This window comes from Salvelinus alpinus, chromosome 7 (assembly GCF_045679555.1).
Source record: "Salvelinus alpinus chromosome 7, SLU_Salpinus.1, whole genome shotgun sequence".
Lineage (NCBI taxonomy): Eukaryota > Metazoa > Chordata > Actinopteri > Salmoniformes > Salmonidae > Salvelinus > Salvelinus alpinus.
In genome coordinates, this window is record NC_092092.1 from 49357212 (window position 1) to 49383605 (window position 26394).

Consider the following 26394-nt stretch of genomic DNA (forward strand, 5'->3'; position numbering starts at 1 on the left):
GCAGTCCTTGTCTCATTACTTGCATATTCTGCATTCTGCTTCAGACACCGACTCCTGTTCGAGGAAAATCCTTCCTCAGCCGGGCCCGGGATGTGTAAAATTTACCACGGGGGTGTCCGGAATTTCATACTTTGCTTCCAAAACAGCTAAGCAACCTGGGAGCCAGAGTGAGGAGCCCAAAAGATCCCACACAGCCTAGTTTGCGGCAGAGAATCCACTGGCTAACTCATTGACCCTCCTTTTTGTGTCCACAGCCTCCATCTCGTTTTCCACCTCTTTTGGGATGTGAAACTGGCTTCTCCTTTCTCTCTTCACGCCGGGGCCTTGGAGAAGGATGCCCAACGGCCATCAGCGACCGTCGCAGAGTTTTGGTGGAGTTCTCGCACGCACGGTCTGACCAAGATAAGGAATGCCTGGCTGGTGTGAGTAAAGTGCGGCTCCCCGGATTGAGACGGAGCGCAGGATTATGTTGGTTGTGACGGTCGCAGCAGTGCTGGTCTATTTCTCAGTGCAGAACAACGGAGCCTCAGCGGCCCCTGGGAAGGCATGTTGGCTTGGGAACCCGTCAGGTGTGGGTAATGGGAGCTGTGTGGGTGAGTTGGGTTCACATCTGTACTTTAGAAAAGTGTGCACTGGTTGGTACAGTAACAGTTTTGTTCACTCTAGAACCAAGACAAACTGGTTGTATGGACTAAGGAGCATAGTGTTATGTCTATTTACTTTTTATTTTTAGATTTTGTGAAAAATCGAAGTTTAACAAATTGGACCTTTAATAAATGTAACTTCATCCTAAAGTCTTCCACTTTGACACATGTAAACGATAACCAGTACCAGTGCACAAATGATATTGACTTTACATTAGCCTTACACTATTTTCAGTCAGTCTCCACACCAATATGCATTACAGTACATGTAACCGAAGGCGTCTGACACTATTTCGTTTTTGGCTGTGGCAAGTTGGTAAATAGTGACCCTTACACAAGGGTTACCTTTATCCCTGAGGGAAAACAGTGAGTGGGAGGGTAACAGACGGTCTCCTCATGCGTCACAGCGAGCTGGCTGGGCAGAGTGTGTGATCTGGGTAGGGCCGGTCCTAGCTGGCCGTAGACAGTACTGGTCTCTGGTCAGTTGGACGAGTGCCTGCCTTTAGTGGTGTCAGTGGAGGCTTAATTCAGGGTTATCCCCTCGCACCCGGAGAGGTTATCCCCTATGACCGGGTCATGCCACTCCCATCATCATCATGACAAGTGTAGTGGACGCAGTAGAGACTTGTGGAATGCATTCTCCATGGTCAAGAGGTTATCCCCTAGACTGGGTCACTTCCATGGCAGGTGTACTAGATTATAGGGGGAAATTCCAATTTGATGTCAACATATGTCACTTGTTACACAAATATCCCTCATTTACATAAATGCATGATTTACACAAAAGGACCACCATTGTTTAAGGGGATTTAAAAAAAAGCAGAAACGAAGATGACCCCCAAGGATGGCCCTGAATGGTCTGCATTGTGTATCCTAGCAACTTAGCAATGACCTGTTTTTAAAGTTCACCATCGGGCATCATTGACCTCATGAACCACCACACAGACAGATGATTCATTGTTTTTCTGCCCCTGGCCTGTGGAGATTCATTGTTGTCTTCATTCCTCAACACCAGTGACTGGTGTCCATGGATGCACATGATAATGATGCTTCACCCATGTGTTGACATGGGCATGTCAGACTAGATGAGCATGTTGTTTTGGGTCAAGGTCAAAGGAAGAGCTATCGAACACAACACATCTAGCATTCATGTTGTTAACCTTTTCAACGTGTCGCAAGACAATGGTTGTCTCGGATGTTCTGTTTCCACTTAACAATACGATTTTGGATTCACTCAGTCAACAGTTTCTCTTCCAAACAGCATGAAGTAATTATATTTGAGTGAAATATAACATTATTTGGTATGTTACGCGCTAATATGATTTTAAACTTCCAATGACTGGACTGTCCAAGACAGTCTTTACTGACATATGAGGATGTTCACCATGTGAAAGGAGGGTATGAAAGCACATGTTGCTAAGAGACGACTGTTTTATTGGGAAGCAGCCAGAGCTGCCTTGAACTCCGCCGCGTTAAACGCCATCAATAGGATTTTAGACGGCAACATTGATTCAACTCATTCAACAAAGGTATCAGCACAGAACAGCACACATTGAAAAGGGACGGCCAGTAAAGTTCTATAGCGATCGTGACTTGTGCAGCCCTGGACGTCTTTCAGTCAGGAAACTATGTGACATTAAGGAGAAAATGGACAGCTATGGATTACAAACTGCCACACTATAGTACTGCACACTGTGCACTGTTTACTCACCTTGAAATGTCCAAACTGCGTCTGCATGCCACTCATTTGATCTCAAGCAGTTTAATGGGAATGTGCATTTAGATTTTCTTCAGTTACTGTATCAATGCATATATTCTGCCTAGTTATACGGGCCGTTGAGTTTTGGCTGCATGACACAAGAAATGTGACTATTCAACTTCAGCTCCTAAAATCTCACTCGAAATGAGGAGGTATTTGAGGTATAACAGCAACATTATAGGCTTCCTTTGCTATGGTATTATATTATATTACATTGATTCAGCTTCAGAACATTTTCCCAGAAATATTTTTTAGTAGCTCTGTGTATTCTCACATTGAAAGCGCTCTGGCAGCACTGCAGAGTATAACTCAGTTGGTCCCATCTAGTACCTGATTTCAAATCTTAGGTTACTTCCGGTCCAAGATGTGGGTCCAGTGTGTGTCACTTCTGAAATCCCTAACATCACAGTCCTCCAGGTTTATACAGTATTTTGGTTGTCTGATGGGATAACGACCATTATCATACACCATCTACCATCTATGATTTAGAATTTATGTTCCTTTTGGAAAGCTCCAGAGCCCTATCTGATCTTCGGCCATGGTAAGGCTATATACCGGATGGACCTTGATGGAGGGAATCAAAAAAGGGTTGTGACCGGTGTTGGAAACTCTATCCTACTGGACTTCCACTACACAGAGGGGAGAGTTTACTGGGCCGATAAAAAGACAGGGGTCATCTACAAAGCAGCGATGGATGGAACACAGAGACAGGTGCATCCACATACTACTAGTTTACCTTCAAAAATGAATCACCTTTAAAAAAGAAACAGAATGTAATATTACGGTGTCCATATAAGGACAGAGTCGGAGTCACAAGAGTCACAGTCGCCTACCTCTTGAAAAGAGTATCTCGATTACTGAGGAAGATTAAGGTGCTTACTAAGACGGTGATTTGCAGTTGTCTCTCTTAGCTACCTTAAGATGAATGCACTGTAAGTCGCTCTGGATAAGAGTGTCTGCTAAATTACTAAAATGTCAAATGTAGTGTAAAATTCTGTCCTAATATGGACACTGTGACTCAGGCGTTCCTAATATGGCCACCGTATCCCATGGACAAAGTATTACCTCCTATTTGTCACTGGTCAATATGCGAATATCTATTGTATCCAAGGTTGAGTCAACGACATGAATGGTTATAGATCCACAACTGTACTGCATCCTTTTCAGAAGCTACACTCGTCTGAGAAAGGGATCTCGGGCCTTGCGGTCGACTGGGTTCACAATTTTGTCATTTGGACCAGTGGAGAAGTGGGAAGTATCAAAAGAGTGGATACAGATGGGAAAAACGAGAGGACTCTTCTAAGACATTTATCTCAGCCAATCTCCATAGCAGTTGCCCCAAATGACAGGTAACGCAATACATTATCTCAACATGTATCTCTGTATGTTCTCAAGTAACTATGAGTAAGATTAGAGCAGTGGTGACAAACATTCCAATGCAATTCCTTAGAGTTACCCACCGTCTTGTTTGTGGGTTACTATAATGCTGGGCCTTTAAAGGGTCCTTGCCTCTTTTAACACGGCTGGCACATACCTGTAGGTGTAATCTGGCAGATTGCCTCTCACTTACCTCCACTCTCTGGTCAGAGAAAAAGGGAGACATTTTGACCCTCAGAGGCGATTGCTTCATGCCAGACAGGTATAAGTGAAGTACACCAAAACACAGAAGCATTTATTTTTTGATTATCTGTATTTTTCCTACGTGAAATTCTCTAATGTTCACTAATGTGTTCTACACTGAGTGGACAAAACATTAGGAACACCTTCCTAATATTGAGTTGCTCACACTTTTGCCTTCAGAACAGCCTCAATTCGTTGGGGCACGGACTCTGCCATACCCTGTTCAAAGGACCTTCAATCGTTTGTCTTGCCCATTCACCGTCTGAATGGCACACGTACACAAACCATGTCTCAAATGTCTCAAAGCTTAGAAATCCTTATTTAACCTGTATCCTGCCCTTCATCTACACTGATTGAAGTGGATTTAGCAAGTGACATCAATAAGGGATCATAGCGTTCACCTGGATTGACCTGTTCAGTCTGTATCATGGAAAGAGCAGGTGTCCCTAATGTTTTGTACACTCAGTGTTGTGTACATTCAATCTAACCTTGTGTTAATGTGGATGGATACATTTGGTGTAATCACCAATACCCAGAAATTGCATGTGTACTTGGTTAGGCATGTCTGGGCATGTCCTCTTACCTGATTTCAAGTCTTCAATGTGGGCCACTTCCTTATCCCTAAAACCACTATACCTTTCCTCAGATTTATATTCTGGCTGTCCGACGGGATCACACCCAGTATTCAGAGGTCGGATGTTACGGGAGAGATGATTACTACAGTGCTGAAGATTCCGGAGAGACTGGGAGGCCTGTCGGTCGACCGGACGGACAAGAGACTGTTCTGGGTCCAGTTCAGTCTGGAGGGAGAAAGTGCCGTTGGGTCGTGTGACTACAACGGGAATGTTGTCAATGTCATTGACAGGCCACTACTGTAAGCAGATGTCATTATATTTATGTCACTCATTTGTCAGCACAGGTGACATATAACTCCAGTGGTTAAATATCACTGTTTTGACATATTCTAGTGAGACCATGTTGCAAATGGGCAGCTATCTGTATTTAGCACTAGAGCAGTATACTGTATAATTAGATATATCACTTGTAGATCGGTTTATATTATTGCTAACTTCTGAATATTCTTCCCACCAGGTCTCAGTCTTTGGGGATGTCTGTGTTCCTGGAACAAGTCTACTACACTGATATGAGTTCACGGACCATACGGCAAGTCAATAAGTACTCAGGGGTTGAGGCAGAGAACATCAACCTAAAGCGAATGACACACCCCCCTACTGCTGTCAAGGTGGTACATCCCCTCAACCAGCCAATTGAAGACTCCATGCCTGTCTTTCCAGGTCAGAGTTCAGTGCATTTTAGCTGTTTCGTCAATAAGTTTGGTCCAACTCTGTTCCAAAACCTTGAACTCTGTTCTAAACTTATTCCGTAACCTTTTTAATGCAGCGTGTGATGGTCGTACAGGAGTGTGTGTGAATGTGTGCTCCAACCCAGCTGAGCAGGGGATCTGCCAGTGCACTAAAGGCTTTGCCCTTAGCAAACATGGGAACTACTGTGAAGGTATGGTATTCATTCATTTAGCACCAATGCTGGGTTATGTTATGCTTTGCTATACTTTGATATACTATGTGATGCTATGAAATTGCAGTATTAGCAATTTATTGTATTAATTGTTGAGTGTGGAATGGATGATTACCTACAAGGATTACTAAGAAATAATTAGACTAAACATACAAAAATTGAATCCTAGATGTCAATGAGTGTGGCCTGTGGGACCACGGCTGTTCCCTTGGCTGTGAGAACATTCCAGGCTCCTACTTCTGCACCTGCCCCAAGGGTTACGCTCTGCTTCCTGATAGGAAAACCTGCCAAGGTAAGACAGCACTTCTGCAAGAAAGCAATTCTCCTTCAAGTTCTTTGCTGGTCCTTGACCAAAAGTGTTAATTTCTTGTTGATTTGGAAAGTATGGTTATTTACTTCTGAATGTTTCTCTTGACAATAATACAATAAGAGAACAGCGCTTTGTTGTACATGTTATGTGTTTAGACTTTGAGATTGTGTGCAATGCAAGGTAATCTTGTGTTCAGTATTGAACACTAGTTACAGCAAATGTTTATTTTTTATTTTGATTAATTAGGATCCCTATTAGTCGATGCCAATGGCGACAGCCAGTCTTACATATAACGAAAAATACATTACAGACAAAAGACTTACATGCATTTAAAAACATTAACATATAGTGTGTGTGTGTGTGCATATATCAGTTACACATACATGTCAGTACATACACACAACAAGTAGGTCACATGGGGGAGAGGCGTTGTGCCACGAGGTGTTGCTTTATTTGTTTTTTGAAACCAGGTTTGCTGTTCAATTGCGCTATATGAGATGGAAGGGAGTTCCATGCACTCAAGGCTCTGTATAATACTGTACATTTCCTTGAATTTGTTCTGCACCTGGGGACTGTGAAAGAACCCTGTGTGTAAGTTGACCATACAAAAATTTGGAATTTCCAACACATTGGTGTTTCTTATAAAAACAAGATGTAACGCAGTCAGTCTTTCCTCAACTCTTAGCCAAGAGAGGCTGGCATGCGTAGTATTAATGTTAGCCCTCTGAATACAATGAAAGGCAAGACGTGCCGCTCTGTTCTGGACCAGCTGCAGCTTAACTTCTGTGCAGCACTTGACCATATGACTGGACAATGATTAAGATAAGATACAACTAGAGCCTGTGGACCTGCTTTGTGGAATGTGGTGTCAAAAAAGCAGAGCATCTCTTTATTACGGACAGACCTCTCCCCATCTTTACAATCATTGAATCTATATGTTTTGACCATGGCAGTTTACCATCTAAGGTAACACCAAGTAATTTAGTCTCATCAACATGTTCAACAGCCACACCATTCATTACCAGAATCAGCTGAGGTCAAGAACTTAGGGAATGATTTGTACCAAATACAATGCTCTTAGTTTTAGAGATGTTCAGGACCAGTTAATTACTGGCCACCCATTTCAAAACAGACTGAAACTCTTTGTTAAGGGTTTCAGTGATTTCATTAGCTGTGGTTGCTGATGCTTATATGGTTGAATCATCAGCATACATGGACACACATGCTTTGTTTAATGACAGTGGCAAGTCATTGGTAAAAATAGAAAAGAGTAGAGGGCCTTGAGAGCTGCCCTGCAGTACACCACACAAGCTAGAGAAGCTTCCATTATAGAAAACAGTCTGAGTTATATTAGATAGATTGCTCTGAATCCATGATATGGCAGAAGTTGAAAAGCCATAACAGATACGTTTTCTCAACAACAGGTTATGGAAAATAATATCAAAGGCTGCACTGAAATATAACAGTACAGCACCCACAATATTATTATTTTCAATTTCTTTCAACCAATCATCAGTCATTTGTGTCAGTGCAGTACATGTTGAGTGCCCTTACCTATAAGCACGCTCAAAGTCTGTTATTAATTTGCTAACTTATAAGTAACATTGTATTTGGTCAAGCACAATTTTTTCCAACAGTTTGCGAAGAGCTGGTAGCAAGCTGACAGGTCTGCTGTTAGAACCAGTAAAGGCCACTTTACCACTCTTGGGTAGCGGAATGACTTTGGCTTCCCTCCAGGCCTGAGGACAAAGACTTTCCTCTAGGCTCAGAATAAAGATATGACAGATAGGAGTGGCTATAGAGTCATCCTCAGTAGCTTTCCATCTAAGTAGTCAATGCCAGGAGATTTGTCATTATTGATCGATGACAATACATTTTCCACCTCTCCCACACTAACTTTATCAAATGAACCCTTATGTAGTCTTAACATTCTGTATACTCCCCTTGTCCTGAGGGTCAAAAATGACCTTCTTTGAATGTGTGGGGTTACAAGTGCCTTTCCCAGCTGCTCCAGGAACACCCTCTTGTTCCGCTTATCAGGCATCCAGGTAGGGTTGATCTTGTTCCATATCATGAAGGCATTGTATGACATCAATGATGTTATGGAAGATGACCAGGGGCCAGCGGGCAGTCATCCTCCTGCAGCTGTAAGTTCCAATCACCTTGTCCAGGTTGTCCACGCCTCCTTTATTGTGGTTGTAGTCCAGGATGATGGCTGGCTTCCTGTCCTCACGATCACTGATCTCAGCTGTTTTGTGCAGTGTGCTCAGGAGGACCACATTCTTGTTCCTCTTTCCAAACTTTGATAAGAAGGCCTCTCTCCCCCTTGTTGCGAGGAGTGCAGGGGGGAGCTCAGGCTTGTTCTTTCTAATTGTGCCAACCATGGTGATCTTCCTCTTCAGGAGCTGCTGGCTGAGTTCATAAGAGGTGAAGAAATTGTCACACGTGACATTGTGCCCCCTCAGTCCATCTGTCACATCAAGCACAACCCGCATCCCCTGGTTCTTCTCCGGGCCTCCACTGGTTGGTTTCCCTGTGTAGACTTGAATCTTCCAAGCGTAGCTAGATTGTGCGTCACAGGCCACCCATATCTTGATGCCATACTTTGCTGGCTTGCTGGGCATATACTTCCGGAAAGGACAGCGACCTTTTGACAAAAGAGATTACTATCAGTAATTAGTATCAGTGTCACAGAAAACCATCACATAAATCAATGATATTACAGCAATACATAGTCAAATTAACAGTGAAAATCACTTACATTACAGACATGGAACCTGTTGCTCATTCACTGTTACTTCAGGCCCAGGGTTGTAGAAGTATGGCAGACGCTCCACTCACTTCTCCCAAACCTCTCCTATGGTCGCCAGTTTGTCTCTCACACGTCTTGCAGGTCTTGACTCACAGTCATCAAATCGTCGCATTCTTTAGAAAGTGTGAAATAATTTCAGTTGCATCGTGGCACAGAAAATCGCCTTTCCACTCTGCATCCCAGAGACTACATCTAGCCTCACCTCAGGACCTATACACACCCACTAAGATTAGCAGCCCTATCTAGGCATGCAGGTCAATCTAATCCATCCCTTTCCTGTTGTCTCCATATTTACAGAAAACCTGAAAATTTGTCATCTCTGGGATGATTTTTTCGATGGCTGGTGTGATGAACATGTAGACAACCATATGGTTGTCATATGGTGACAAGGACCATGTTATTTTTTTGTTCTTTGACAAAAATGTCTCGCTTTCAGCTTGGGGGATTTCTTCTTCATCTGAAGATGACGCATCGTGCTCTGGGTTGCATTCTTCCCCATTTCTTCTTCAGATACCTCCTCCTCTTCTAAATCATTGTTCTCTTGTTCCTCCTGGACATCTGAAAAATATCTGATCTATGACCTGTTGGGTACTGAAACGTGCACTCATGGCTTCAGCAAAGAGAGAACTGGTGGGACTGTCATCTGCAGCACCTTTATCGCCTCTGACTGCATTCCCCATTAGTAAACAATGCTTTCAAGAAATGTTTATTTTGTCTGAAGTTTTGTTTACTTTGTCTGAAATTGTTTCTATTTTGTCTATGAACTTGAGTCATGTGTGGGGTCGTGGATGGGAGATGCTGCACACTCACAAGACAGTTTTAGTTTTGTCTGAGTTTAATCAGTAGCACACAATCTCAATTTCTCAGTGTGTGTGTGTGTGTGTGTGTTTTTGTGGTGTGTAAATTATTTTATAACTGGTGGGTCAAAATGACCCTAAGACAGTATTTGTACCCTGGTGGTGTACAGCTTTCATGGAAATATGAACAAATGCGATGTTTCCCTTTATCTATTGTTGGGGTCACTCTAGGAAAGGTTATCAAATTTCAAGTTGAAAAAAATATAATTTAGGGGGTTTTCTCTGCTGTTCAACATAGTGGCGGGTCATTTTTTTACCCTTAAGACAACACAAGAGTTAAAATTTGCAATGCTTTTCTTTCATTATTTTTTTTATTTTTATACTTGAGTACAATGGCTCACTGTTCGTTGTTGTCATTTCCTGCCTAAGTTTGCCCACTTTGCCGATAAAATAATCATTAAAATAATTGGCAACATCAAATGGTTTTGTGATGAATAAGCCATCTGATTCGATGAAAGAAGGAGTTGAATTTATTTTTATGCCAATAATTTCATTTAAAGTACTCCAAAGTTTCCAGCATTCTTTATATCATTGATTTTGGCGTCATAATACAGTTTCTTATTCTTTTTGTTGAGTTTAGTCACATCATTTCTCAATTTGCAGTAGGTCAGGGAGTCAAATGTGCAGCCAGCCTTATTAGCCACTCAGTTTTTCAATTCCTTTCAATTCCTCATCATGGAGCCTCATCAGTTTTAACAGTACATTTCTTAACAGGTGCACGTTTATCAATAATTAAAAGAAACAATTTCATAAATGTATCTACCATACACATGGTTAGCAGATGTTATTGCGAGTGTAGCAAAATGCTTATGCTACATATGAGATGAGTAATGCGAGATATGTAAACATAATGCCACACAAAGTGGCATTATTAAAGTGACTAGTCTTCCATTTTTTAAAGTGGCCAATGATATCAAGTCTGTAGATTGGCAGCCGCCTCTCTTTGCTAGTGGTGGCTGTTTAACAATCTGATGGCCTTGAGATAGAAGCTGTTTTTCAATCTCTCTGTCCCAGCTTTGATGCACCTGTACTGACCTCGCCATTAAGGATGGAAGCAGGGTGAACGGGCAGTGGCTCGGGTGGTTATTGTACTTGATTATCTTTTTTGACTTCCTGTGACAACAGGTGTTGTAGGTGTCCTGGAGGGCAGGTAGTTTGGCCCCGGTGATGCGTTGTGCAGACCGCACCACCCTCTGGAGAGGCTTGCGGTTGTGGGCAGTGCAATTGCCGTACCAGGCGGTGATACAGCCCGACAGGATGCTCTCAATTGTGCACCTGTAAAAGTTAGTGAGGGATTTCAGTGACAAGCCACATTTTTTCAGCCTCCTGAGGTTGATGAGGCGCTATTGCACCTTCTCCACCACACTGTCTGTGTGCTGGACCATTTCAGTTTGTCGGTGATATGAACACCGTGGAACTTAAAAACTTTCCACCTTCTCCAATGCTGTGACGTTGATGTGGATAGGGGGGTGCTCCCTTTGCTGTTTCCTGAAGTCCACGATCATCTCCTTTGTTTTGCTGACATTGAGTGAGAGGTTATTTTCCTGACACTATACTCCGAGGGCCCTCGGATACTCCCTGTAGGCTGTCTCATCGTTGTTGGTAATCAAGCCTACCACTGTTGTGTCGTCTGCAAGCTTGATGATTGAGTTGGAGGCGTGCATGGCCACGCAGTCGTGGGTGAACAGGGAATAAAAGAGGTGACTGAGAACGCCCTCTTGTGAGGCCCCAGTGTTGAGGATCAGCAAAGTGGAGATGTTGTTTCCTACCTTCATCACCAGGGGGGCGGCCCATCAGGAAGTCCAGGACTCCGTTGCACAGAGCAGGGTCGAGACCCAGGGTCTCAGTCTTAATGATGAGTTTGGAGGGTACTATGGTGTTGAATGCTGAGCTGTAGTCAATGAACAGAATTCTTACATAGGTATTCCTCTTGTTCAGATGGGATAGGGCAGTGTGCAGTGTGATGGCGATTGCATCGTCTGTGGACCTATTGGGGCAGTAAGCAAATTGAAGTGGGTCTAGAGTGACAGGTAGGGTGGAGGTGTAATGATCCTTGACTAGTCTCTCAAAGCACTTCATGATGACAGAAGTGAGTGCTACGTGGCGATGGTCATTTAGTTCAGTTACCTTAGCTTTCTTGGGAAATGGAACAATGGTGGCCCTCTTAAAGCATGTGGGGACAGCAGACTGGGATAGGAATTGATTGAATATGTCCGTAAACACACCAGCCAGCTGGTCTGCGCATGCTCTGAGGAAGCGGTTTGGGATGCTGTCTGGGCCGGCAGCCTTGCGAGGGTTAACACGTTTAAATGTTTTACTCATGTCGGCCACTGAGAAGGAGAGCCCACAGTCTTTGGTAACGGGCCGTGTCGGTGGCACTGTATTATCCTCAAATCGCGCAAAGAAGTTGTTTACTTTGTCTGGAAGCAAGACGTCGATGTCCATGACCGGACTTGTTTTCTTTTTGTAATCCGTGATTGTCTGCAGACCCTGTCACCTACGTCTCGTTTTTGAGCCTCCACTTTGCGACTCCACTTTGTCTCTATACTGACACTTTGCTTGTTTGATTGCCTTACGGAGGGAATAACTACACTGTTTGTATTCGGTTATATTTCCAGTCGCCTTGCCATGATTAAATGCGGTGGCAGGTGCTTTCAGCTTTGCGCGAATGCTGCCATCAATCCACGGTTTCTGGTTAGGGAAGGTTTTAATAGTCACAGTCGGTACAACATATCCTATACACTTCCTTATGAACTCGCTCAACGAGTTAGAGTATACGTCAATGTTATTCTCTGAGTCTACCTGGAACATATCCCAGTCCATGTGATCAAAGCAATCTTGAAGCGTGTAATCCGATTGGTCAGTCCAGCGTTGGATACACCTAAGCTCGGGCGCTTCCTGTTTAAGTTTCTGCCTATAGGAGGGGAGCAACAAGATGGAGTCATGGTCAGATTTGCCAAAAGGAGGGCGGGGGAGGGCCTTGTATGCATCGCAGAAGTTAGAGTAGCAATGGTCGAGCGTGTTACTCAGTCGTGTACAGCAATCGATATTCTGATAGAATTTAGGTAGCCTTGTTCTCAAATTAGCTTTGTTAAAATCCCCAGCTACAATAAATGCAGACTCAGGATATATGGTTTCCAGTTTGCATAAAGTCCAGTGAAGTTCCTTGATGTTCGTCTTGGTATCCGCTTGCGGGGGGATATACACGGCTGTGACGATAACCGAGGAGAGTTCTCTTGGGAGACGATACGGTCAGCATTTGATTGTGAGGAATTCTTGGTTTGGTGAACAAAAGGACTTGAGTATGTTGTTACAATTACACCATGAGTCGTTAACCTATCTGGGATATGAAAATGCAGAGCGCCAAACTCAAATAAATTACTATAAAAATGTTACTCTCATGAAATCACACATTCAATATACCAAATTAGAGCTACACTTGTTGTGAATCCAGCCAACGTGTCAGATTTCAAAAATGCTTTACGGCGAACGCAAACAATGCTATTATCTGAGGATAGCAACCAAGCAAACAAACACAGACCATCATATTTCAACCCTCCCGGCACGACACAAAACGACACAAAACCCTCCCGGCACGACAAAAAAATGCCTTACCTTTGACGAGCTTCTATTGGCACTCCAATATGTCCCATAAACATCACAAATGGTCCTTTTGTTTGATTAATTCCGTCGATATATATCCAAAATGTCCATTTATTTGGCACGTTTGATCCAGAAAAACACCGGTTCCAACTTGCACAACGTGACTACAAAATATCTCAAAAGTTACCTGTAAGCTTTGTCCAAACTTTTCAAACTACTTTTGTAATACAACTTTAAGTATTTTTTTAACGTAAATAATAGATCAAATTGAAGACGGGATGATCTGTGTTCAATACCGGAGGAAAACAATGTGTAGCATGCTTTCTGGTCACGCGTCTCGAACAAACAGTACACTTCACTGGAGCCTCATTCTGAACATGGCTACTTCTTCATTTCTCAAAGGAAAAAACCTCAACTAATTTCTAAAAACTGTTGAAATCCAGTGGAAGCGATAGGAACTGCAGGAAGGTCCCTTAGAAATCTGGAAACCCATTGAAAAGAGAGTGACCTCAAAAAATAAAAAATCTGAATGGTTTGTCCTCTGGGTTTTGCCTGCCAAATAAGTTCTGTTATAGTCACAGACATGATTCAAACAGTTTTAGAAACTTCAGAGTGTTTTCTATCCAATACTAATAATAATATGCATGTATTAGCATCTGGGACTGAGTAAGAGGGAGTTTACTCTGGGCACGCTTTTCATCCAAACGTGAAAATTCCCTAGAGAAATTTTAATCATGAAACATACACCCTTGCCGACAGCATGTCCCCAGCTAGCCATGTTTTCGTGAAACAGAGTATGTTACAATTCTGGATATCTCTTTGGAAAGCAACTCCTGCCCAGATTTCGTTAACTTTGTTAACTAGGGACTGGATATTAGCGAGTAATACTCAGGAGCGGCGGGTGGTGTGTGCGCATCTGAAGCTTCAATCGAAGACCGCTCCGGCACTCTCTCCTCCGGCGGCATTGTTTTGGGTCGGCCTCTGGAATCAGTTCATATGCCCTGGGAGATGCAGACAAAGGATCTGCTTTGGGAAAGTCGTATTCCTAGTCATCATTTCACAATGGTGAAATGTATGAGTAGACCTACATAAGCCTCTTACTTTGATTGTTTCTCATTGATGACTTCACCTGAACCAATGTAATCCAGTTGGATTTGAACTTTTTTAAATCATAAATTAATAAGTGATTCCAAACAAAATAAAGTTATGTCAGCATATTTCAAGAGATTTCAAGGCAGAAAGCTGGGGCAGTTCTGCCCCTGAACAAGGCAGTTAACCCACTGTTCCTAGGCCGTCTGTCACGTTCTGACATTTATTTCCTTTGTTTTGTCTTTATTTAGTATGGTCAGGGCGTGAGTTGGGGTGGGCAGTCTATGTTTGTATTTCTATGTTTTCCTATTTCTGTGTTTAGCCTGATATGGTTCTCAATCAGAGGCAGGTGTTTTGTGTTGTCTCTGATTGGGAACCATATTTAGGTAGCCTGTTTTGTATTGGGTTTTGTGGGTGGTTGTCTTCAGTCTTCGTGTGTCTGCACCAGATAGAACTGTTTCGGTTTCGTTTATGTTCACCTTTATTGTTTTGTATTTTCTTAGTGTTCAGTTTATGTTTGATAATAAACGTGATGGACACTTACCACGCTGCGCATTGGTCCTCTGATCCTTCAAACTTCTCCTCCTCAGACGAGGAGGAAGACGACAGCCGTTACACCGTCATTGAAAATAAGAATTTGTTCTTTTGACTTGCCTAGTAAAATAAGGTAAAATAAAAAGGCAGAAAGCTTCAATTTAGTCTCCACTTCAGCATTACCAGGTAACGGTGGTACATCACACACGTTCGTTGACTGTGGGCCTTGGACTTAGAAAGCATTCTCATTACACTTTCACCTTTTTGGATGGGATTAGTGCAGACATCTTAAAGGGATTTCATTGAGGTGCGTAGAGGTTAAGAGGCTTTTTTCCACTAACCATCTGGCTTTGTCCAGTGTTGTTGTTGCCAAAAATATGCAAGAGAGTAAAGTTGTCATGCACGCTACTTATTTAGGCCCATAGCTCCTCTGGGAGCATTGGCCATCGACAAATCCACTCCACTGTTCTGGGCAGTCCTCTCCAACTCACTCCAATTCCGGTTTTCTTTGTGTCTGCTTCTGTAAAGTGTGTGCTGGGAGTCGGGAAGCAAGTTCAGGAGGTGAATAATCAATGAACTAAACATAATACAAAACAAGAACAACGCACAGACAAGAAACAGAAACAATGACGCCTGGGGAAGGAACCAAAGGGAGTGACATATATAGCGCAGGTAATCAAGGAGGAGATGGAGTCCAGGTGAGTGGGGATGGTGACAGGTGTGTGCCATAACGAGCAGCCTGATGACCTAGGGGCCAAAGAGGGAGCGCACGTGACAGCTTCAAGCTCCTGCCTCCATGCACATCAAATTCTAGGCCTACAATTGAGATCTACCTTGGATTTAAATGTTGTTACTATTAGTGTTATATTAGGTGGTGTTAGGAGCATTATGGGATTTTTGGTTTTCATCACTGGTGTAAAGTACTTAAGTAAAAACACTTTAAAGTTCTACTTAAGTAGTTATTTTAGGTATCTGTGCTTTATTTACTATTTATATTTTTGACTACTTTTAGTTCACTAAGGAAATAATATACTTTTTACTACATACATTTTCCCTGACACCCAAAAGTACTCGTTACATTTTCAATGCTTAGCAGGACAGGAAAGTGGTCCAATTCACTCCCTTATCAAGAGAACATCTCTGGTCATCTCTACTGCCTCTGATATGGAGGACTCAATAAACACAAATGCTTTGTTTGTAAATGATGCCTGTGTGTTGTAGTGTGCCCCAGGCTATCCGTAAAAAAAAAATTAAACAAGAAAATTGTGCCAATTTCAAAAGACTTTTACTTTTGATGCCTACGTATATTTAAAACCAAATACTTTTAGACTTTTACTCAAGTAGTAATTTTCTGTGTGACTTTCACTTTTAGTCTTTACTTTTACTCAAGTATGACAATTGGGTACTTTCTCCACCATTGGTTTTCATCGCTCACAACCCTTCGTGCATAGCCCTTAATCATTTGTGATTGTTGGTTCTGTAGTGTGTTCACTGATGTTGTAGCATGAGAGTGAGGATATTAGTGCCTGAGCATTGGATGTGGCCCGGGGTTTAAGTTCAACGTACAATGCTTTGCGCGTGACACAATTGGTAAAGTCAGCTCAGGCAAAGAAAATTGAAATCAGTCAAAGTAACAGGACATCTGATTCTGGAATAACATGTTTGTTGGATTATAACCACTTCAACTGAGATAGAGCTGCTTTGCAACATTATATTATCATGAATTTCGAATAAAGTAATCTGTATGTTCGCCAAGCTGCAATACACCACTGGGTTCTTTATATCTTTGCTAATTATCTGCCCTTGCATCAACAGAGACTTCACCATGTCTGGCCAATATGACCCAGTGCGATAATGGATGTCTTGCTACTGATGAGGGGACCATCTGTGTGTGTCCAGAGGGGTCCATACTACAGCCGGATGGACAGACCTGTAGAGGTACTACTACACTAAATGTTTTCCTAAAGCCACTGGAGATGTGTTACAGAGTGGAGTTTTTTTCAGTGTTACAGAGGGGAGATTTTATCAGTGATACGGACTGGTTTTATCAGTGTTACGGAGTGGAGGTTTTATCGGTGTTACGGAGTGGAGGTTTAATCAGTGTTACGGAGTGGAGGTTTTATCAGTGATACGGAGTGGAGGTTTTATCAGTGATACGGAGTGTTTTATCAGTGATACGGAGTGGAGGTTTTTTCAGTGATACGGAGTGGAGGTTTTATCCGTAACACGGAGTGGAGGTTTTATCAGGGATACAGAGTGGAGGTTTTATCAATGTTACAGAGTGGAGGTTTAATCAGTGTTACAAGGGGGAGGTTTTATTGCTCAGTGTTACTGAGTCGAGGCTGTGTCACTGAATCTCTCCCTTTGTGTGTGTGTGTGTGTGCTTGCGTGCGTGTGTGTGTGGTTCACCCAGGCTGCTCCTCTTCCGACCGAGGGGGCTGTAGTCAGCAATGTTCCCCCATCAGTCCTGGTAGGTGGGAGTGTGACTGTCTGCCTGGGTACAAGCTCCACCAAGACGGTAAAAGCTGCACAGCCACTGGTGAGTCCTCACTGATACACACTCACACACACCACATACGCTGCCACGCATACAAGTAAACACACAGGCGCACACACACATTCACATGCAAAAATAGGTATGTTTGCCCTCTTGTTTTTTATTAGTCATCACTTCATTTCATTATATTCCAGGACCCCCACCTTATCTGCTGTTTGCCAACATAGTAAACATCAGACGTGTTAATCTGGATGGGACTGGTGACCAAAGCCTTGTGGAGGAGCCGAGGGGAACAGTGATAGCTCTGGACTATGATCCTGTACAAAACAAAGTAAGGAAATGCTTTGGGTTTTCAAAGGTAGAAGTGATCTACAGTGAAGTCAGTTTTACTACTTCAAAACTGCAGCGCAAAATCACTCGACTGTTCTGAATTTACTATGGAGCACTTTGGGTCAGCTGTATTCAGATCTGTTGCCACCTATTGGTCATTGCTGGTTACTGCATGACTCTCAATGATGAGTTAGTGAAACTGTTTTGTCCATGTCAGGCAATGATGCTTATGAGGCATATTGATTAAAAATAATAAAAGGTGTGTGTTTTTCTAGGTGTACTTTGCCAGTACAGTACTGAAGCAGATTGAGCGGGCTGATTTGGACGGCGGGTCCAGGGAGGTTTTGCTCACTGAGGGGTTGGACTCACCAGAGGGCCTGGCTGTGGACTGGGTCAACCGCAAGCTCTACTGGACTGACCGAGGGTGTGTGGTGTACCCCAGGGTTCAGAACTGGGGCCAATGCTATTGTCAGAACCTCATTTAAATTTAGCACACACACAACTACATTGACATTGACATTCAGACTGAACTATTTGAAGTTCAAACTATGAATTATATCATGCATGGTTTGTTTCTATTCTATTCATTCTCCTCAGATTATATCTACTCTTTTTTAATGTATTTTTTAGCTTAGGCCTTGGACATTACTTTTGAATTCTGTGTTTCAGCCTCTCAACTATTGACCGCAGCACCTTGGATGGCTTCGACAGAGAGACCATTATTAGCGAAGGCATACAGAAACCAAGGGGAATTGCAGTTCATCCTTTAGCCAAGTAGGGTATTTTGAATATATTTCTTTATCAGAATTCTTGCTACACATTGTCTTCTGCCTTTTAATTGCAGATGGGTGAGTTATCATTTCTGTTCTGTTTCTTGAGGAAGTTGTTCTGGACCGATATGGGTATCAGGCCCGTGTTGGAGAGTGCGTCTTTGGAAGGAAGTGATCGTGCGGTCATCGCAAGCGCCGACTTGGTGTCTCCTAGTGGTCTGACCATTGACTTCACTGAAGACAGGCTGTACTGGTGTGACAGCAAGAGGGGCGTACTGGAGACGGCATCCCTGGATGGCTCCAACCGACAAGTCTTGACAGAGAACGAAGTAGGTGAGGCTTCTGTGGAACACACACACAGTCAAAAGGTTATAGCACATATTAACTAAATATGATACATGTTCTTATTGTAATTCCATTATCTCTTCTGATTGGTCCAGGTCAACCTTTTGACCTGGTAGTGTTTGAGGACAGGTTGTGGATCACGGACAGGGAGCAGCAGCTGCTCATGAGCGTTGACAAATGGACAGGGATGAACCCAGAGCGTCTCCATGGCAACATGGTCCAACCAGCATCCATAGTTGTGGTTCACCCCCTCGCCAAGCCAGGTAGCAAGAAGAGTGAGAGAGAGAGACTCCATAATATTATGGTTAAAAACATATGTTTGCTTTATTGCAGTCTTTTACCAAATGTGTTTAATTGTCATCCTCAGGAGCAAATGTTTGTCTCTATCGAAATGGGGGCTGTGCTCAGGTGTGCGAGAGCAGGCTAGGATTCGCCCACTGCTCCTGTCACTCCCACATTGCCCAATCAGCTGATGGCAAAGGCTGCTTGCCATCCTACGGATCAACAGGTGATATAAACCCCAGTTGACACCTTTCATAAAGATTCAGGTTGAGTTTGATTTTAAAAGATACAACTTTAGTCTGCTCATCATTTTTCCTACAGATTCTGGAGATGGCGAGTCTGCAGACCCGTTCTCTCTGAAAAACAAAACTTTGAACGATGAGAGCATGCCTCTCCCTGTGCCTGGTCTCTCTACTGACGGGGAGGAGGCAGAGGACAACATGGACGAAGGGAGCGAGCCCACACTCTTCATTGAGAAGATGGTGTCAGGTAAAAGCCACACTGCTATAACAACAATACTGTAGATTTCATAGTAGCACAAAATGGCTGCCACTCTGATTTTGTCTACATATACAGTTTATATAGTGAAATTGGTTCTTTTGAAACATTTTCGGCAACATCCTTGCACTTCCAGACCAGGATGACTGTTTCTCTCTCCGTTGTGATGTGAATGCACAATGTCTACTGGACGGAGGCAACCCCACCTGCCACTGCCTGGAAGGTTTCACTGGGGATGGAGAGCTGTGTGTGGGTGAGTGCGTGTGTGCATACATGTGTACCTGTGAACCCTTTTTGATTTCCAATTCAATTCCTATTTAGGAGAATTGGGCGGCAGGTAGCCTTTAAGAGCATTTGGCAAGTAACCAAAAGGTCGTTAGTTTGAATCCCCAAGCTGACTAGGTGAAAAATCTGTTGATGTGCCCTTGAGCAAGGCACTTAACCCTAATTACTCCTGTAAGTTGCTCTGGATAAGAGGATCTGCTAAAGGGACTTAAATGTAATTCCTGAACTCAGAAAGGGAATTAGGTGTGTATCTTGATGTGTAATGTTGTGTTTCTAGACCTTGATGAGTGCATGTTGGGGATGGCCCTGTGTAGTATCCAGAGCTCAGTGTGTGTCAACACTGCTGGTGGATATTACTGCCAGTGTCGCCCTGGCTTCAGTGGAGAGGAACACCACTGTACCGGTGAACACTCACTCATGAACTTTGATGATTTAAAATACATTTTCTTAATTTCTTTTTCATGTCATTTACATTTTCACAATCGTTTTCATGTTATTTTTTTCCCCATTTAGATATTGACGAGTGTAAAATGGGAACACACAAATGTGATGAGCGAGCGGAATGCATCAATACTATAGGGAAGTACCGCTGCAAGTGTCAAGCTGGCTACAGTGGTAATGGACACGCATGCCAAGGTGCAGTTCTACACACAGTATCATAACAAACATTACTACTGCAACAATCTCTATACAGATAATTATGCTCAACTTCTCCTTAATTTTTTTTACGACACCATAATCCCCTTTGTTTCACCTCCTTTTTTCTTTGTCTCCTCCCTCTCTCTCTGTCTCTGTCTCTCTCTCACTCTCTCTCTCCACCCTCCTTCCCTCTCCATGTTTGCAGAGTTGTCAACTACGTCCTCGTGGGTGACCACCAGTAGGCCTATGGACGTCACCAGCCAATGGCTGAACACTAACACAGTGGAGAGCTGCCCCTCATCTCATGACACGTACTGTCTCTACGAGGGAGTCTGCTTTTACTTCCCAGAGATGGAGTCCTATGCCTGCAAGCAAGTACCCCTATTTCCCTCCTTGTACATGGGTCAACACCGTTATTTTCTGACTTGTCAACAACATTAGGGGGGCAAAAATACTGTTTTTATTACTCTTATCCAATCCTTTCAGATACAGTGGCTAGAAGTTCGGGGTTAATATTGTTTCTTCATAGGGATTTTCACTCTAGTAAGTCAGTCTTGATAACGCCAGTAGGTGGCACTATTGTTCCATATATACAGCTTTTCTTTACCTATGGTAACAAAGTGAGATAAAGGATTGCATCAACAGTGGGATAAAGGATATAGAACAAACAGGATTCTAAAGTTTGCCTCTGCATTGGTCTGCAAAATATACAGAATTGTTCTCAATAAGCATTCGGTCGACTTTTCTCAGAAATCAGCCAACACCAGTTTTGAGTTATTTTCTTCTTCAGAATTTGTGTTGTGTCATACTGTATGTGTGTATTATATTAACAGTGAGTATTGTGTGTGGTGTTCCCAGCTGTATCTCGGGCTACATGGGAGAGCGCTGTCAGTTCAGTGATCTGGAGTGGTGGGAGCTGCAGCAGGCCGAACAGGAGAAGAGAAGGAACGTGGCTATCGCCCTGGGCATGGTGGTCCTCATCACCCTGCTCTCCATCGCTGCCTGCGTCACCTACTGCTACGGGTGAGAGAGAGAATTGGAGTGGTGGGGGGACTGGGATTGTTGGTTGGGTGGGTCTTATACCACAGTAACCCTCACTGTAACAAGCTGATGTAGTCCTTACCACATTTGGTCAAAAACAGATCTAGCTGTGGTACGTAGTACACACAGTGTTACAGCCTGTACTTATATATTAAGTTCAAGATAATTACATAAGCTATTCCCTTTTGGAACCATAGAATAAAGAGTATTAAAGACCCCAGACATAAATAGGCTTCGTTCAATTTTGCTCAAAATGAATGGTCCAAATTGTTATCAGACTGGGGCCATTTGCTGTGTGTTTACTGTATAGGCGATGTTGGTGTGTGTGTGTCCATGTAAACGTGATGCGTAAAATTTTATATTAGGCAGAGGCATCGGGAGCATAGGCCCAACAGATGAAAGACGTGGGCCCTCCGTGGGGCTAACACCATGACAAGTATGCAATCCCCTTTGCAGACACCTAAAGAGGTGTCTATCAAATGCAGGGTGGCGTGGTCCGTGTAATATAGGTGACGGCGCGACAGCAGGGGAGAAAATACAAAATGAGCTAATCACACAGAACAAATGGCGGCGTGTGGCCCCGCTTTTGCTGAGGTGCCATGAGCATACATAAACTCTATATTCCCGTCCTTTCCATTCCGCACGCACACACACCCTCCCTTAACTGAGTTAAGTGGCTGATTCTCTTGACAGATGTTTTGGTGGCTTAGAGAGACACAACGGTGTCTCTGTGGCTCTTTTGACTCACAAAGCAGGGCCTTTTTCTCTTCCAGGGTCTCTTCCTTTGGCTTCCTGCTGAAAGAGGCATGCTTTCAATTACATGCTTGGTTTAGCTTGTTCTACAGCAATTGCACATCAAAATAGGTCATTTCTCTGCCCCAAGATGGACCCACTGAGCTATGTCCCAGTTCAAACGCTACACTGGTGACAAAAGGCAGTAGCTCTTTCCCAAAATTGCCTTTCGCACTTGGCTGCAGGTGCAGATGTACCTTTGTGCAGTTTAGTTTTTCTAGCTGATGCACCCAACACACTTGAGCGTGCAGGGGACACACGATGCACACTCACACTCTCTCGCTCTCTCTTGCTCTCTTGCTCTCTCTCTCACACTCTCTCTCTCTCTCTTTCTGCTGAAAATGTAGTTCACGTTCAAATACAAACGCACGCACACGCACACGCACTCTTCTCCAGGTGAAAAGACAGGTCACAGAGATCAAACATACACCACTGTAATAAAGTAATAAAGCCACTTACTCTATACGGCTACAGTGGACTGTAAAATGGATGTTTCGCCCTCCTTTCCTTCATGACTCACGGCTCTTTGCATGTGATATTATCTAGAGGCATGCTGTAGGCCGTGGAGACATGCTTTACTGTGGAGCTGATACGGTCTGTCAAAATGATACCACCAGTCAGGACTCCCAGGTCACCATTTACATAGATATGAGCATCCATATTTACTTGTCGGTATTGACACAGCCTACTCTCTATCAGTGTATTCTATATCCGGGGCGACACTGGCATTGGAGTTGCCGTGTGTAATGCGCTGAAGACAACATAACCCCCATTCCCTCTAGATCTGTGAATGAGATACCCTATGGTTCCCATTATAATATGAAGGGATGTGTCTTTTATCATGCAATGCTTGCTAACAACGGCTCATGGTTGCTAACGACAGCCTGCATAAATGAATGTACACTTTAATAATGCATATGCTTTGCATGTTACTGTACTCTTTGTCCACCGGAATGATTTGACACGTATGTGACATTTTTACAGGTTAGCAGACACTCTTATCTAGAGCGACTTACAGTAGTGAGTGCATGTATTTTCATACTCGTCCCCAGTGGGAATCAAACCCACAGCTCTGGCATTGCAAGTGCCATGCTCTACCAAGTGAGCCACACAAGACTATATGTTGACATATGACATAATGATATACCATGTGATTGCAGATCCAGGAGATTCGTTCGGAAACACCCCTCTGTGGATGACATGAGCGAGACAAGCACCAGTGATGACACCATGTCAGAGACCACCGTCCCCAAGACGCCACGGGTAAGTCTGAACCCAGTTAATGGTGACTTCCGTACAGAAAAAACAATGACCAATCACAAAAGGCCTTGTGGGTCACATGCAGACAGTTTCGAGAATATTGTTTCAGCGGTGTCCCAAAACTACTAGTAGGCTACTGTATGTTACCTTACTGTGTTCCCCAACGGTTATCCCTTCTGTTTAAGTTCTATGTTGTTTTGGAACACGGTGGCGATGGAAAGGTCATTCACGTCATGGGCTGTCCAAGAAGAGCTGTTTGTCCCTCTTGCTCCTCCGAAACAGGTGCCGTCACACATGCTTGTTTTAATGAATCCCAATCAACTAAAACATGTTAGTTATAGATTATTAATATGTACTTATGGCTTTACTATGTAATTCCTTTGTTAGTATCTTCCAATTTCTGTGTAGTGAAATAAAGCACAACCATATTGTATTATTGGGCCCTGGATTGAGGCGAGCTTTGCTTTGATTGGACAGGTGAAAGCTTTGTGTCAGAGGAGGCAGTGACTCTTCCCAGACTCAACGAAGGGTATGAGTGCTCTCTTGGATTGGCTACCATGGAGACCAACAAGACAGGCGCCAACCACCTCAAGTCCATCGACAACCTCATCTTCCTGGATGACCCTCAGCCTGCCTCTGCCATCCTTCAGCTCACCTGAGGCCATGCCCACTCATATACCCTTATTAAATGAACCCACCCCCAAATGAGAAACCAAAAACACACACTGGAACCTGGAGATTGCTAGCCTGGAATCCACACTGAATATCATCCTAGTGGACGGTCCAACTGCCCATCTATTGGAGCTTCTCCAGACTGAGTTCGGGAAACAATAGTGAAACGAAGTGATATTGAGTGTCGATTCCAGGCTAGGAGAACCCTTAGGTTGCTTAAGATTCTGTCTTTCCTTGAAGTTTATAGCCCTGTATTCTCTAGGGAGTGACTGTATTACCGGATTCTCTGGATGCCTCTTCCCGATAGCTAAACAACAGCACCTTCTGCTCATGTGAGACACTCGCAGAGCACCTACACGCACAGAAAGTCTGGCGACCCAGAGGTGGAAGGCTATTTCATTGATGCGCTGTCTATCAAATCGTGCAGTATTGCATGATCACTGAGAAGCGAAATAACGGTTGTATCTTATTTATGGTTAAAATGTGATTGTTTTGCCCCAATGCAATGTAAAGACAGGGCTAAGCTACATGTTACATGTTACGTTGTCATGCAGGCTAAAATGCATTTGGTTTCACCCCACATTTAGGATAAGGATATTGTCTGTGTCCTGCTTATGTTTATGGAACTGCAAAATGCTTAGTTAGAACAGAATTTTATAGGCACAATTTTATAGGTAATACGGTTGTTTAGCTCTGGGGAAGAGGCATTCTGGGAAAGAGGTGTCCTGGGGGGCGAGACTGGGGCTGAACAGGCGGTCCAATCTGGTCACACAACCTCTGCCTAGTCTATATTTAGGTAGACCTATGAGGGGGGAAAATTAATCTCTATCCGTAACATTTGCATATCCTTCATTTTTCCAGTGTTCCAACTAGGATATTTGTTTATAGTCACCTTTCCTTGTTAGCTGCTGTATAAGAGATGTTTTATCAGACAAAATGTGCCATGCTATATCACATTTAAAATGCATGTATTGAATCAAGGCTTGCTTTATATAAAAAAAGAAAAAAGATCGTTGATTAAAAAGTTGCTTCTCTGAGTGTAAGGGTGCTCAGTGTAGATTTGTGCCTTCCAAAGACTGCGTTGCCATAATACATTTCAAACGTTTTAGAGAGGTGTTTCTTTCTATCAGCGTCAGTGTGATGATATCAATGTGACCTATTCAAAGATTGCTTGCTTTGGTAAAGATAAGTGGTCAACAACCGATTCGATTTGGACAGTACCTGCGATGTACAGTGATGCATTGTATTGCGACCACACCTCTGAGTCACTCAGAGGTTTAGGCATACTCATTAATGGCAGCATAGTGAAATAGAGGGAAATAGAACGTAGTGAAAGAACATACCTAAAATGGACTGTTCAGGCAGAGAACCTGTGTATAAGCTTGGAGGAGGAGAGTGGAGGATATTGTCAACGTCAATGAACAAATGTATAGCTATGTCAATTTTATGAATAACTCCAGTAAATCTTTGCTTGTATTTTAGTGCATTGGTTAGCCATCCTGGCATTTGTCAGCATATAGTTTGTGTGACTTTGATGCTATATTTATTTTTATACAGGCAAATACCATTTGATTCCTAGACGTCAAATTTTCTGATATACACTACCGGTCCAAAAAATTTGAACACCTACTCATTCAAGGGTTTTTCTAGATTTTCTACATAGTAGAATAACAGTGAAGAAATCACAACTATGGAATAACACATATGGAATCATTATAATTATATTTTATATTTGAGATTCTTCAGATCACTACCCGTTGCCTTGATGATAGCTTTGCACACTCTTGGCATTCTCTCAAACAGCTTCACCTGGAATAGTTTTCCAACAGTCTTGAAGGAGTTCCCACACATACGGAGCAATCGTTGGCTGCTTCTCCTTCACTCTTCGGTCCGACTCATCCCAAACAATCTCAATTTAGTTGAAGTCGTGGGATTGTGGAGGCCAGGTCATCTGATGCAGCACTCCATCACTCTCTTTCTTGGACAAATAGCCCTTACACAACCTGGAGGTGTGTTGGGTCATTTTCCTGTTGGAAAAAAAATGATAGTCCCACTAAGCCCAAACCAGATGGGATGGCATATCACTGCAGAAGGTTGTGGTAGCCATGCTGGTTAAGTGTGCCTTGAATTCTAAACAAATCACAGACAGTGTCACCAGCAAAGCACCCCCACACCATAACACCTCCTCCTCCATGCTTTGGGAAATACACATGCGGAGA

The 26394-nt window shown here is 43.2% G+C and overlaps 1 protein-coding gene across 2 annotated transcripts; it reads left to right on the forward strand.

Moving 5' to 3' along the window:
- Window positions 1–11: 11 nt before the first annotated feature.
- LOC139581127 (pro-epidermal growth factor-like) lies at window positions 12–26266 on the forward strand. Of its 2 annotated transcripts, none has more exons than XM_071410580.1 (24): window positions 12–593; window positions 2915–3114; window positions 3571–3752; window positions 4670–4897; window positions 5116–5318; window positions 5425–5538; window positions 5729–5851; window positions 16580–16702; window positions 17178–17303; window positions 17456–17592; window positions 17867–18015; window positions 18261–18365; window positions 18471–18694; window positions 18802–18969; window positions 19074–19214; window positions 19310–19477; window positions 19623–19739; window positions 20049–20174; window positions 20285–20407; window positions 20616–20781; window positions 21269–21433; window positions 23404–23506; window positions 23689–23785; window positions 23981–26266. In XM_071410580.1, the coding sequence occupies exons 1-24, from the start codon at window positions 467–469 to the stop codon at window positions 24160–24162; spliced, it is 3597 nt and encodes a 1198-aa protein (XP_071266681.1). In that variant the 5' UTR covers window positions 12–466; the 3' UTR covers window positions 24163–26266. The 2 variants fall into 2 exon arrangements, with proteins under 2 accessions (XP_071266681.1, XP_071266682.1); XM_071410581.1 differs by having other exon boundaries at window positions 2921–3114.
- Window positions 26267–26394: the final 128 nt, after the last annotated feature.

Excerpts from the sequence above, each read along its gene's own strand:
- LOC139581127 (XM_071410580.1), top strand. The coding sequence starts at position 467 with ATGTTGGTTGTGACGGTCGCAGCAGTGCTGGTCTATTTCTCAGTGCAG. Across the intron at positions 16,703-17,177 it reads GGATGGACAGACCTGTAGAG|GCTGCTCCTCTTCCGACCGA; the intron begins GTACTACTACAC and ends TGGTTCACCCAG. Across the intron at positions 19,740-20,048 it reads GGATGGAGAGCTGTGTGTGG|ACCTTGATGAGTGCATGTTG; the intron begins GTGAGTGCGTGT and ends TTGTGTTTCTAG.